The sequence below is a fragment of the Tetrao urogallus genome (genome assembly GCF_951394365.1).
Source record: "Tetrao urogallus genome assembly, chromosome: 13".
NCBI lineage: Eukaryota > Metazoa > Chordata > Aves > Galliformes > Phasianidae > Tetrao > Tetrao urogallus.
Window position 1 is genome coordinate 2335655 of NC_136826.1, and position 14119 is coordinate 2349773.

The 14119-nt window shown below is 41.9% G+C and overlaps 1 protein-coding gene across 1 annotated transcript in view; it reads right to left on the minus strand.

The window, feature by feature from the left end:
- IL1RAPL2 (interleukin 1 receptor accessory protein like 2) overlaps window positions 1–14119 on the minus strand; it is a gene marked incomplete at both ends in the record, with an annotated part of 319468 nt that overhangs the window by 146463 nt on the left and 158886 nt on the right. Inside the window, one exon of the mRNA XM_079541946.1 lies at window positions 2472–2658. Coding sequence (XP_079398072.1) covers window positions 2472–2658 — 187 coding nt within the window. The remainder of the gene's footprint in view (window positions 1–2471; window positions 2659–14119) is intronic.

The following is a 14119-nucleotide window of genomic DNA, read 5'->3' on the forward strand; positions in this document are numbered from 1 at the left end:
AACTCCCTCTAAATTGATGCAATTATTGGCTCAGATTCATTAATCTCTCCATACAGAGAAGGCTTCTGGAAGGCAGGAGAGCCCTGCAAACCATGAGCTGTAGCATTACTGTCTTTGCTGATAGTGGTTCACCAGTCACAATCCAAATTCCCCAGCTACCAGGGACTGACGGCTTCCCTCCACAAGGAGAGAAATTCACATAGAATTTAATTTTCAGGTAACTACAAAGGAGGAAACCTCAGAACTTCCTCATATATACTCCTATTCTATTCTATTTTGGACAACTTACACTCTCCCCTGGAAAATAGTCTCTAAACAGTTCAGCATAATGGAAAGCAATTCCCTTCCAACAACTCTGCAGCAGATTTACATGGGAAGATGGCCAATAATACCTTCATCTACACGTTAAATTCAATCACAAAGTCAGAGGGTGATAAGCTGAAGACCTGCTGTAAGATGTCTGGAAACAGATGCCTTCTTTAGAAGATGAGGGTCATGCTTTATACTGCAATATCACTTTGGGGAGAAGGGACACACTTACTGTATAGTACGATCACAGATTTCAGTTCCAGATCACAGTTTTTAGGGGCTTTAGTGGTTCTTGTGTCTAAAAGTCTAGGCAGAGTTCTACTAATAGCACCACAGTACCATCCAGAATGTTTTTTCAAAATGCTGATGCAGAAATGTGTCTCAAGCAATAACCTGACATAACTTTCTACATGACATTAATACTGACATTTTACATTACTGAGCTTCCTGACCCAGGTCCAGATAATATAAGCATTATCCAAGAACTGATGTGATAGCACCTTATTGTTAATTATGAATAAGGAGTTGTACGTAGTAGGTTATTCCATTAATGTCTCTTTACATTATCAAGCCAGACTAAAGGCTGTTGACCTCAATTGCCTCTTAGCAGCCAACCATATCAATTCACATCAATTTCACCATGGTGATGACTTGTCAGTTAGCTGGTGCACAAAACCTGTCTGAGCAACCCAGACAACACATGTGGCTATATGGACCAAACACCCTTCCTCTCCTGTTCTCGGATGGCAGAAGAAGCAGCTTCTCTTTGGTACCTTCTTTCTATCAAGATTTCAGATTCAACTGAGCACAAATATTTTATGCATGAACAGCACTGAAGATATCCACCCATATGCTGAAAGAAATAGCTCCAGTGGCTGAAAGAAAAATTTTGTTTATACTAACAGTGGGTTATGACATGTTTTGTTACTATAAGCTTGAACATGTGAGATTTCTGTAAAAAATAGAAGTAGATGACAACTTCAAAAATTGCTCTTTTCTGCTCCATCCCACAAAGGAAGAAAAAAAATCTGCAGCTCCGCACATAACACTTCATATTAAAAGAAACAACCTTCAAAGAATGCTGTTAAGGTTGCCAAATCAAGCACTCAAAATTTAGGATTTAACTTCTTCCTGCATTTTCTGCCAAGTTTGTCCAAAACTCATCACCCTTTTATCACTGCAATCCAAATTCTTTCCCACCAATCTCACCAAACTCTTCCCCCTGACCAAGTACTATTTCTTCTTCCCTCTGACTCCCATCTCTTCATTCCTCCCCTTTGTTTCCTACAGTTCCCTTAGCAAAATGTTTTGATGTATTAAGTAAGGAACACGGTTCAGTCCCATGTTTCAGAGGAAATTCAGAGGTGACAGGTGGATGGCTGGACTGGATGATCTTGAAGGTCTTTTCCAACCTTGGTGATTCTATGGTTCTGTAACACCCGAGGGCTTTTCAAATACCAAATCCTGGTCCATATTCAGTCAGTGAGTAAAATTTGCCAGGACCTTAGTAAGGTCTGCATGGCAACCTGCATTTTAGTCATTCTCCTGTTCTTTGTGAAGCTACAGTAACACATCATGTATGCATTTGCTGCTGAAAGTTCGGGGCAATTCTTGAAAGCCCTGCAGAAGGCACAGCCAGAACAGTTACCTGCTGAGTAGTACAAGTTCCTAGTAAATCTTAGTTAGAATTAACCAACCATTAACCATTAGAATTAATATGTAAAATTACTCAGTGAACCTCCACAAAAGTACAAGTATCTCTGTGAAATTACCCAGCAGACTTTGGTAAAACCTAACAGGCCCTGATGAAGGTACCCTACAGACTTCCTAATAATTAATTGGGTGGCATCAGCTATGGAGACAACCCATCAGGGTGGAAACTGGTAAAGAGGCACAGGTTTGGGAACATTGTTCTGCTGTTACAGAAACCACATAACCTTCAGAATAGAACACCCTCATTAATGCTGCTTTTTGTGGGTCAATGGCTATGCTGGGTAATTTGCCTGCAGTTCGGTATTGCTCCTGTAACAGTGGGAGAGCATCCTCCAGACCCAGTGAGAAACTACTGCAGGTTCAAAGAAGGCCATCTCTAAGCCTCAAACTAGAAACAGTGGACATTAGGTACAGTTTCATTACAATACCAGTGACACAGCAAGAGTTACCTTGTACCATACAACATCTGGCTCTTGACTGTCTGTTTTGTAATCCTCGATATCAGGACAGGAGATTGTCTTTCTTTTGGTAACTTCTGATTTTTCCAGATATCTGATCTTGCTGTTGTAGCAAAGCCCAGATTCATTCTCAGCTACCGTCAAGGACATGGACACCTTCATGCAGTACGTTGAGTTTCTGCAGGGACAGAAAGATGTTGTCATTTACTTCACTCCTTCTTTCTCTTTTTTTTTTTTTAATACTATATTTCATCACATCACCTCGTTAAGCACTGATCTTCACAAACACTTCACAAACACTTCAGTGACACATTCAAACAGTGGCTGTCATACCGTGCATTTTCAGCACAAAGGAACTACTAGAAGACATGGAGGTTCATTTCTGGCTTACTATGAAGAACCTTGTAGAAATTTTGCTGACAAGAGCTGCCAGCACAGCAGCTCTTTCACCTTCCAAGCCTATGAACACAGGAAACTGGTGCTACTTCAAACCTTGAATGCACTTATTCACTGTTCTTATTCCCTATACGTGCCACAAGCACACCTCCTCTCTCACCTTCAGATTTCACTCTAGTATGTAGCACTTAACATTTGAGAAGGGTTAGGCAGCTGGTTCTGGCTGTTACATCACATCAAACAGAATTCCTCCCTCTGAAGGAGCTAGAGAGTAAAATCCCCCAGTGTGCAGTATCATGGTGGGCTGACCTCTTGCTGCCAACCCCCAACCAGTTACTTTCTCCCTTCTCTTCAGGTGGACAGGGAGGAGAAAAAGCTCATGGGCTGGAATATAGAAGGGCAATCCAGGCCTCTCCTCACTGAGCCCTGCAGCCCACACCAAGCACAGACACCCAGCACAGGCATGGAACAGGTCAGACTGGGTGCTTTCACCGACACATTTTGGCCTTTAAATACTGAAAAATGCAATCCCTTAACAACTAAAACCATTGCCCGCTCCCTCACAAAAGATCCCTAGGGGTTAAATCTATGCAAGTGGCTTGTGAGTTCTCTGAGCTCAGTTTTTCTTAATATCAGGTCAGAGTAAACATAAACAACCAACTCCTGTGCCTCACAATAATGGAAACAGGATTAAATTAAATTCCTTCAGACTCACATCTTTAACAGAGTTATCAGATGCACAGTAAAAAAGAAGTTTCTGGTGGGGTTATTGTAAAGAATTTGTACTTTGCACAGGATTGCTACAAGCCACACTGTCAGCTTCTGGCCTTCATTAGGTGTGATGGCAAACAGAGTTCTTCAAAAGCCAACTACAGAGTACAAGTGACAATATAATGAGGCTCTTCCTCCCATCATACATCATTTTGTCACTTTAATTGACTACACCATAACCAAAAAGCCCGGAGTAAGTCTGACATGCTGGGTGGTTACACCCATCAAAGGAAGTTGAGGAGAGCTCTCGCAGAAGATATTACTGCTTTGCTGTCACTTCTTCCATCAGCTCAGCTGCAAACTTCAGCTGAGGCAATGGCACAGCAGACTACAATTGCCCCATGCACCTGGAAAGGGATCTGTCAGTCAGACCTTGACACTAATGGTACTAGATGCCTGCTCCCTCCAATGAGACTCATGACAATGTTTTTGAATAAAACAAACTAAAAAAATCCACTACACTCCAAAAGAGATCTTTTTGCAGGCATCGTTTGAACAACATGTCACCCTGTCAAGTGAGCCTGTGGTGGGAAGAAAATAGAAAGGTCTATTATGGGCTCTTCGTTACAGCTCTATGTTTCCCACTGAACAAGTGCTGACTGAACACTGGGCAAACGGCATCTCGTCAAAGGCATGCTGTGAGCACTATGTGCAGAAGACAGTATCTGCACGGCACATCGACAGGCAATCTTCTCAAACCTCCATCTTTCAGCACTGTTAGAGCTGGGCATTCAGCAGAACCCCCGAGCCCAGTGTCTGACAGCAGGCCTCCCCTCGGGGCCATCTGCCCTGCTGGGCACGGCTGCTCCTCTCACTTCTAAGAGGGAAACTGAAGCACAGACACCTGGCGTGCAGGACAAGTCACAACAATAAAGTCACCTTCCAAATTTCAGATCAGCCCTTTATCAGCCCTTTATCTGATTTTGCACTGCCCACGTGGACAGCAAATGCCATCGACATGGAAATACACTGCAGGAAATACTGAATTTGCAGCACACTTTCCCCTCCCACTCCATTCTCTTCAAAACATCACACGAACACTCATGTAATAAAACCAGCAGGTCTTTTTTCTGTTCCTTGTCGTAGAGAGGAAGGGTTCTCTTTGTCCGATGCCATGCTCTGGTTCAGGTGAGAGAGTATGGAAAAGTCTCATCCTCACAAACTACATGAATTACACTATTTGACTTGAGAAAAAAAAAGTTATCTGGACTAAAATAGACACATAATTTGAGCTGAGTTTTTCATAACTTTAGGGTTATTCATGCTTTAGGGAACATAAGTCAGCTCTTCCCCAAAGTACATGCTTTGGAAAAGGGCTGCCTTTTTTTAAGGAGAAAACAAAACATATTTAGAAAATTTCAGCCCTAAAATCCCCAAAGTATGAGTATGACTGAGTATAATCAACAGCAATTAATCTGAAATGATTGTTTAACTTACCTGAAAAACTATGAGTACTACTGATGGCAAATTTGGTCACGTTCTCAATAATAATGATCCAGGCTAATCAAGAATAATGACTTTGAATAGTTGACCATTACTTGGTGTTATTTAATAATGTTGTATTTTCTGCTAACAATCTTGCATTATTTAGATTGCATTTTGAACAGTGCTGGAGGGTACTTCTATTTAAAACACTTCCTGGAACAACGACCTAGAAATGTAGCATCCTTTTCACTAGTTACAATTAAAATTGAATAGAATTGAGAAAACGAAGTGCCTGGTGAGCACTATCACTTTTGTTCACACTCCTTGACGAAGACAATAAATCTGCTCATGTTTGTGATGAAGAAAGCCCTAACTAAGCCAACAGTAAGAGACTTGAAAGCTTTATGTGAAAGCTCTGTGAATGCTCTTCCACCAGCTGCTCATTTAGTAATAGTGCTGCTAATTGAAAAAAGAGCAACTTCCGCAATTGCAAGAATTCCAGAGAATGAAACAAAAGCCTTTAATCTGGCTAGCTGAGGGCAACAGCTGCATTTCAGCCCTCTGCAAAATAAAGCAGCAGTTTGATCAACCTTGCTGCTTTTCTCAGTTCGGAAGCAGAAGCCTTGGAGCTAATGTTTATAAAGGATACAAGCCATTCCTCCCTCTGCTAAGCAGGCTGTTCCCCAGGATGGTATAGATTTCACCATGCGGTCCTCTAAGCAAGTCATGGTCTGTGCTCACCTCTTCTTGGAGATTTCCATGTCTACCACGCATCTATCAACTTAGACACTGTGAGACAGAGCTTCCTAAAATGATACACTGCCTATTCTTCAACCAGAAGAGACCTATGGAATTGGTCTTGTTCATTTTACATTGAAATTAGTAGATGACCAACTTCATTTTCCTACACAGAAAGAAACTTGCAATTTCAACTGTAGTTTGAAGGAATATGTGGTTTCGGTTTCACTGACAAATAAGAACATGCTGGTCTCTCCTCCCCCATGGGACCTAGGACATAAAGGAACTCTGGAGCAGACAAGTAAGAACTCAAGAAGGGTCAACAGTGTAATCATCGGTGATCACAACATTTTGCTCCTACCACCCAGGTAAACAGTGAGGAAAATTATGGTGCAGGCCCCCATGCAGGTCACTCAGGCGATGGAAATTCACCTACAGAAGTCCTTCAGAAAGCCCATGGAGTTGCTGTGCTGAGATGGATCCAGCTCTTTCTTTCCAGTTGTTTTCATGATGATCCTGTGTTCTACCTGGTTCTTCTTAGCTGGGTTTCATTTAGGTTGTTTCTGGTCTATTTTTTCCTGCCTTTTTTTTTGTTTGTTTAAAGGTATGCAGACTGACTGACGTGAACCCTCCATTTCTTTCTTTTCTTCTTTTGAAAGCTAAACAAATGAGGGCCTGTTACTGGAATTACAGAAAGGAGAATCCATTTTTGTTTTCAGAACATGGACATGGAACTCTGTGCAGGTGAGTGCTCCCAGCAGTTTGCAGGCTAGCAGAAGAGGAATAAGGAAGCTGGAACACGCAAGAAACCACCAGCAAGGCCAGTAAACTGAGTTCTGCTGTCAGAACCAGCGAATGAAAGACCAAAAAGGATCTTCTAGGTGGATGGGGAAGATAACAAAGACCTTGTGGTAGGGATCACAACGTCAAGGGAGACTGAGACTTACATGCAACTCAAAGTAGAGAACATCAGTGACTACGTGCTACCTAAAAGAGCCTGAGAGATGCAGAGGGCACTTCCCAAAGTAAAGGAAATAAGCCAATGAATTTTCAAGTGGTTATTTTATATAATTAGTCCTTTCTGAAAGATATGTGAACCATTCATTCTCCACAGAACTCGGTTTCTAATGGTTTCCATTCCTATTTTAGTGCTCGTGTGAGGAATGGGAAAGGGAAAAGAAGAGAAAGAATCACTGTGTGGTACAAAGAAGAAATGAATCCGTTTATATTTTCACATAAACTAAATTTTGTAACTCCCTATCTCAAGGAACTGCTTATAAGCTGGGCTGCTCTCTGGACTGGAAATATGAAAAAGAGTTTAGATTTCCCAGAGTTCACCAAGTAGTTTTCTTTTGTTCTAGTGCCAAGGCATTTGTAATTCCCAGGCCACCAGGAGCTGGCTCTGAAATACGAACTGGACTCAAAATTCAATAGAAAAACACAGGCACAGCAAACGTAGCTTAACAGGTCTCAAAATCAAGCAAAACTGTGAGTTTTGCTTCACTTTGAAGCAAAGACAAAAGGGAAAAAGAAAGGAAACAGAAACATTTAAGAAGGACACTTGAAATTGAAGTGGCAGTTCCTAATTGCTTTTTATCTCGTTTTGGATTTAACACAATCATCAGCCTTAAGGTTGAATTCAAATTAGAGGAAAAATTTATGACTTTGACAAAACTATTTTTCAATGACATTTGTTGTTTCTATCAGTTAGGGTGGTTTGTAAAAAGAGACAAGTAAACAATTCCATCTCTAGTATGAAAGAAATCTGCCCGCTCTAAAAAAGAGGAAAAAGGCAAAGTGGTTCAATATTTTACAGCTGTAGATTAAAAAACACTCCAAGAAATGAATTGCATATTTTTAAAAGAGGATTTGCAATGCATGTATGTTTGTTGTCTTGCAGATTCCATTTTTTCTTTTTTTTTCTTTTTTTTTTTAAATACTATTTAAGTTTTAAGGCTCATAATGGAGTAGAAGATCAAAAAGCTGGGAAGTGTTTTAATCAGAGCAGCGCTCAGGAAACAGTGCCTCTCAGACTTAAACCTCCCCCAACGCACCTAAACACACTGTCTGTTTTAATGACTGTTTCATTAGCTCGGTGAAATACTGATTGCAGAACTGTGTAAGTCCCAATCTTTGCTCGTTCTGATTAAAATGAACCACAGCAACACTACCACCAATCACTGTTATCCATCTTCATGTCCCAAGCAATTAATTTGTTACTAGCTATTGTAAGAGCGTGTTATCAGCTTTCAGATTCAATTGAGCAGCTGATTGCTTTCCTCTCTTTTCACAAGAATTGTATACATTTATTCCAGTTTAAAACTTCACACTTCACATAACAACCACCAAACAATTTTACTGGTACCTAAGCTTGTTCCACCCAGACCAATGAGGTCACGGTTTGCTGATCTTTTTAAAGACAAATAAGTAACTTACAGCTTTTTCTGATGACACAGGTGCAGCCTCTTTCCTAAAAACATATGAAGTATTCCTTGCTCTCCCGACCGATCAGCCTGAACTCTGTGCCAGAAGAGATCATGGAACAGATCCTCCTGGAAGCTATGCTAAGGCACATGGAAGAAAGGAAGGTGATACAGGACAACCAATACGGCTTCACCAAGGGCAGAGTATGCCTGACCAACCTAGTGGCCTTCTATGATAGTGCAAGTGTGTCCGTGGCCAAGGGAAGAGCCACTGATGTCATCTACCTAGGCTTTAGTAAGGCTTTTAACATGGTCCGCCATAGCATTCTTCCCTCTAAACTGGAAGTTTGCAGATCACACCAAGCCACGTGGTGTGACTGACAGATCTGGGAGACAGGATGCCATCCAGAGAGACCCATACAGGCTGAGCAGTGAGCCCAGGAGAACCTCATGATGATCAACAAGGTCTGGCACCTGGGTCATGGCAACCCTCATTGTCAGGACAGGTTGAGGGATGTAAGGATGGAGTACAGCTCTGCTGAAAAGAACCTGGGGTGCTGGTGGATGGCAGGTGGAATGAGCAGCACTGTGCCCTCACACCCAGAAAGCCAACCGGATCCTGGGAGCATCCAAAGCAGCACAGCCAGCAGGGCGAGGAGGGGATCTGCCCTTCTGCTCCGTGCTGTGAGACCTCACCTGGAGCGCTGCGTCCAGATGGGGAGTGCTCAGCACAGGAGAGACACGGAGCTGTTGGAGCGCATCCAGAGGAGGGCACAAAAACGATGTGAGGGATGGAACACCTCCCTGCGAGGACAGGCTGAGAGCTGGGCTGTGCAGCACGGAGAAGGGAAGGCTGTGGGGAGAGCTGAGAGCGGCCTGTGGGTATCTAGGGGGCTGTGAGATGGAAGGGAACAGATTATTGAGCAGGGTCTGATAGTACAATGGGAAATAATTTCAAACGAAAGGGGAGATTAAGACTGGATATAAGAAAAAAAATTTCACAGTAAGAGTAGTGAAGCACTGGCACAGGTTGCTCAGAGAGGTGATGATGCCCCATCCCTGGAGACACCCAAGGTCAGGCTGGACGGGGCTCTGAGCACCTGATGGAGCTGTGGGTGTCCCTGCTCAGTGCAGGGGAGCTAGACCAGATGACCTTGAAAAGCCCCTTCCAACTCAAATGAGTCTGTGGTTATAGGATCTGCAGCTAAGATTTAAATGCAGTACTAGACTCACTGGAAACAAGAAGACAAGTTGACTGGACCAAATGTATATCACAGAAGCCTGTGTTTCACAACAAAGACAGAGTAGATCATCATTATTCAAAAGCAGGAACTTCTTAGCAGTCACTGAAAGATAATTTTAAAAGGTTCATGTTGATGACAGATTGAAAAAGAGAAATCCAGGGATATCTGTGCAAGTTAACTATCAGTAATATCGTTCTCACCAGGAGGCACTTAACCCCAAGACCTGTAATTCCTCACTGTGTGTTCAGTTCTGTTCAGGGAGTTTTTAGGCTTCCTGGATACTGGTACAGAGAATAAAAGATGTTTTGATCTAGCAGTGGGTAATTCAGATAACATACTTATTTGGAAAAAAATGTGGCATGAAAGTGTCAGAATATGCATTGTGCAGAGGGTGATATAGGCCACAACAGCAATGCCGTGATTTGAAAAATCAATAATTATCTCTAGTATCAAGATCTCTATCAAAAATGTCTAGTATCAAAATTATCTCCAGTATTTCTAGTATTTCTTAAGTCTCTCTGAAAACAGTAAGTGATGCACAGTCTAATTTGCAGACAGTTAAGGGTCAGGAGGAGCTACGTTTTTTGTGTTTGCCTTCCCAGTACACATGCTGGTCCTGCTGACCTCTGCATCATGACAGAAGCAACCGAAAGACATGCAAATCACCAGGCAGTCTTTACAGCAGGGAATACTTGGGCCCAGAGAGAAAGTCTCTCAACGTTTAAGCTGAATCACACAGGTTAACTGCATGGTTTTCTTTTCAAGTCTTCAAAATCATTAGCTTTCAGAAATCGATCATAGAAATATAATATAGAACACAGAAAAAAACACAGAAGCCAAAAGAACACAAAGCTATCTCAGCACATCACACCAAAGTTCACCAACTATACGGGCTCTACAAGCTTCAATACATCTTGTTCCAGCAGAAAAAAAAAATAATCCTGTAATTGTCTGGGTTTGCTGTCAGGAAAGCAATCTCTTCCCTTAAGTACTACGAGGCAGCAAGCTGTCCTGATGTTTGCCACTGCAAACGACTGAGCCCTTTTCATTCTCTTTTTAATAATTTTTTAGGGGAACTCAGGATAATACTGTTAAATTATATTCTCTTATTGAAAAGCCACCTTACAAATGACATAAATCTGAGACATAGAGACAAGAGCTCCCAGGAAAGAATACATTAAGAATTCCCCTTCCAGTGCTTTTGTATTTGCAATACCCTGTTTCTGGGAGCACTGAACGCTTAATTTCTTCCAACCCACACATGGGTAAATTTGTGTATTTACTCTTCTTTGTTTTTCATTTTTGCTTTTATTTTTATTAGACACTTAGCACCCAAAACAAAAGTTGAGTTCAGGACACCCATTAGAACTGCCTGCACTGCTCTATCTCACTGATTTTGGCACCTGAGAGGAAAAAAAAAAAAAATGGAGTATATCCTTCCTCATGCATCTAAGTCCTACCTGTAGATGCAGTGAGAAAAAGCAAGCCCCCCTCTGTTTCTGTGCAGACTGTTAAGCACACAAAACAATGGAACAATTATTATCTGATGGGGTATGAAAAGAATGCCATCATGAGTAAACATGATGTGAATGTCATTATGCCAATTTGCAGGGAGAGCTGCTTAACTCCTGCAGTTGAGTCCTCCTGATTGTGCCTTACCTAGCAAAAAGTTATTTTTGCCAGAAAAGATGAAATTTTCTTGAGATCATGTACCAAATACCAGTTTACTTCCCGATAGATACCTCATGTCATACTCAATGCTTTTCCTCAGGAAAACTTGTATCTCTGTCCTCTCTCAGGACACATATGATGCTGCCTACTGAAATGCAGGGGTTACAACTTTGATGTGGGTTTCAGCAGGAGTGGTACCTGGGTAAGCATATTCCTCTCCTTTATTATTTGGAGAACAGCAGGGAAATAAAATGCCTTGATGTGCTGGAACGGAGAGGGATGAGGAGGGCTGAACATCTTTTCATCAGGTCTCCTAAAGGCCAAAACAACTGTGTGAGGAAGCAGTCATTCCATTTCATATCCTTTCTCCGAAACTGAAGGTTTGGGAGAAGGTTTGAAGCCCACCAGGGAAGGCACTTCATCCACCATCAACCAGTGATGGTGAGAAGAAATGTTACTGATGCACTGCAGCGCATGGAGCTCTTGCTAAGACAACCTGCTGGGACTAGAGGGTAACGTCAGTCATTTCAGTGGCACCCAAAGCTGACGAGGAAAACTAAATACACAATATTCTCATTCTTGTGTGTTGTTCTGCAACAGGGAAGTTGCTAGAAGCTCTCCAGCTACTGAGCAACACAGGCATTGCTGCTTGAAGCCTCGACTGCTCCAGAAGCTTCTGACTGACATAAACACTGGATTTCAGAAAGAAGGAGGATAGATATCTTCTATTTTACAGCTTCAGAGAAGGAGAGCAAGTGAATACAAATATGCACACCACTAGGGAATGGAAACAAATCTTCATTTTCTTCAATTGTATCAAAAGAAATGTATAGAACTGATTTCTCTCAATAAAGACTGTCATCAACATGATTTGCAGGAGCACCATCAGTTATCACACAATTTTAGACAGAAAAGTAGAAACATTCTGATTTGACTTTCCATTTTGATAGTGCCAAAACATTATATCTCCATAAGTTACATTTTATTTCATCATGATTCATGGTGACTTTATGTTGTATGTGTTCTGGCACCGTATTCAAGTTTTAAATGCTATATATCAAAGGGATTTTGTTTATATAGAACCTGTCACATTTAACGGGGAAATGTCACATACGTTTAATGTGTGACATTTAATGTTAATGTCATGCAGACCCTGGGAGTACTAAGCCCTGCCACGTCCATTCACTTGCTCTAAGTGTGAAATGTTGCTGCCTTCTTCTAAAACACCTGACATGGTGCAGTTATGAAAACTACTCTGTACCAGAGTGCAAGTCTGAGAGGTATCTATGAGATGGGTAGCACAGCAACTACTTAGATGTGCTCCTCTTGGACGTCTGACAATTAAAGACAATTAAAGACACCACAGTGTCTTCACAGGAAGATATAATCTTTGGGTGTTTTCAGAGTAACGTGATGTTCAAGTGGTTTTAAGATCCAATTTCACCAGTGAACTGAGCACCGGTGAAAGCCAAAGCACCTGGGCATTAAATATTCTGCAATGAGAATGAAGGTGGCTGCAGGGAGGCTGACCTTACCACTGCACATTTCCACAGTGTTTGTTCCAATTTTCCTGTTTGGTCTTAAAGTCCTGAAAAAACTCTTCTGTCCTTTCACTTGGAAGCCAGACTTTCAGTGCTCTGAAAAAAGCAGCACAGTTTCTCCTGGGATCCCAGGTGAATACTGCAGCCTAGGCTGTAGGCATCTGAAACGAGTTCCTCAGTTCCTCTTCACACCCACTGAAGCGAGAGCACAAAGGTTATGTTGCAAATTAAGTTTTACTGACAGCGTCTCTAGGATGTCTAAATCTGATTTTGATTTGCTGGTCATGCGCTCCACAGACATTCAAAACCTGAAGGCTTAAAATCTACTTTCAGTCAATTTTATTTCTGCTCAGAAAGGACTATCTCAATATTTCACTGATGGCTCGATGAAGGCTTGATTTGTCTGTGCATGTCCATAGCAATGCTGCTCTCCATTAAGAACTCTACAGACAGGGATAAAGTAAGGGGAAAGGACACACAGATTTCTTAACTCGATTTGTTGGCAGTTCTCTAGCATCAAATGCAGGCATTAGAGATCTGCAGGCTTATTTCCTCAGAGGGAAGCAAGGAACCCTCAGTCACACTTTGCACACTGCAGGAAATGGAGGCTCAGCTCCGCCGCCAGCCTGGTGACCACAGAACACCTCCTGCCTTTCCTGCCCCTCAGGCTCCGCACCCTCCCGACTCACCTCATGGGAATAGAGTCATTTTATTTCACCAACAAGTTATTAATAGTGAACATGCACTACTGTCGTACCACGTTTTTACTGATCTTGCTCACAAAGTGTTGTGTTTCAGTTTATGTTAGAGCAGGGCCCAGGAAGAAGAAAAGGGCTTCAGAAGTGGCACCCTTCTGATGGCAAAGGTGCAGCTAAACTTCACTGAAATTTCTTCCCAACCTCATCCTCTCTGGTCAAGATAAGCAGGCCCAGTTCTTCTTCCCTCTTTAAAAAGCAGGGTCTTTTGACACAGAAAAACTAATGTATTTGTGCAGAGGGCAAAAGCAACACATGATCTGGAGAACGAACTTCTTAGATACTCTGAACTTGAAGGCCATTCCACGCTTTCAGATCAATTTTAGTTTCCCTGTTTGATTTTGGTGTTCTCATCTCTGAAACCTTCAGTGAGGATGCTTTGATCCACAGTGCTGATGTGAAAACCCCAGAAAAGCAACCTCAACAGCAAAAATGCTGACAGGTTCACCTAAAAGTACCACTGAAAGACACTGGAAGATAAATAGTATATTCAGGGCCTGCATTGCAAAGAGAATTCCAAAATGCAGCATTTCCAGACTGTACACTAAAATTGTAATACAAATATCCTAGCATTTATCTGGAAACTCTAATGAAATAGACATTCATCCACCAGCCAGCAGCCCTTTTCGGAAAGGGCTTTTCCTTTTAGGAAATGCGGTGAAAAGTGGAACTTCC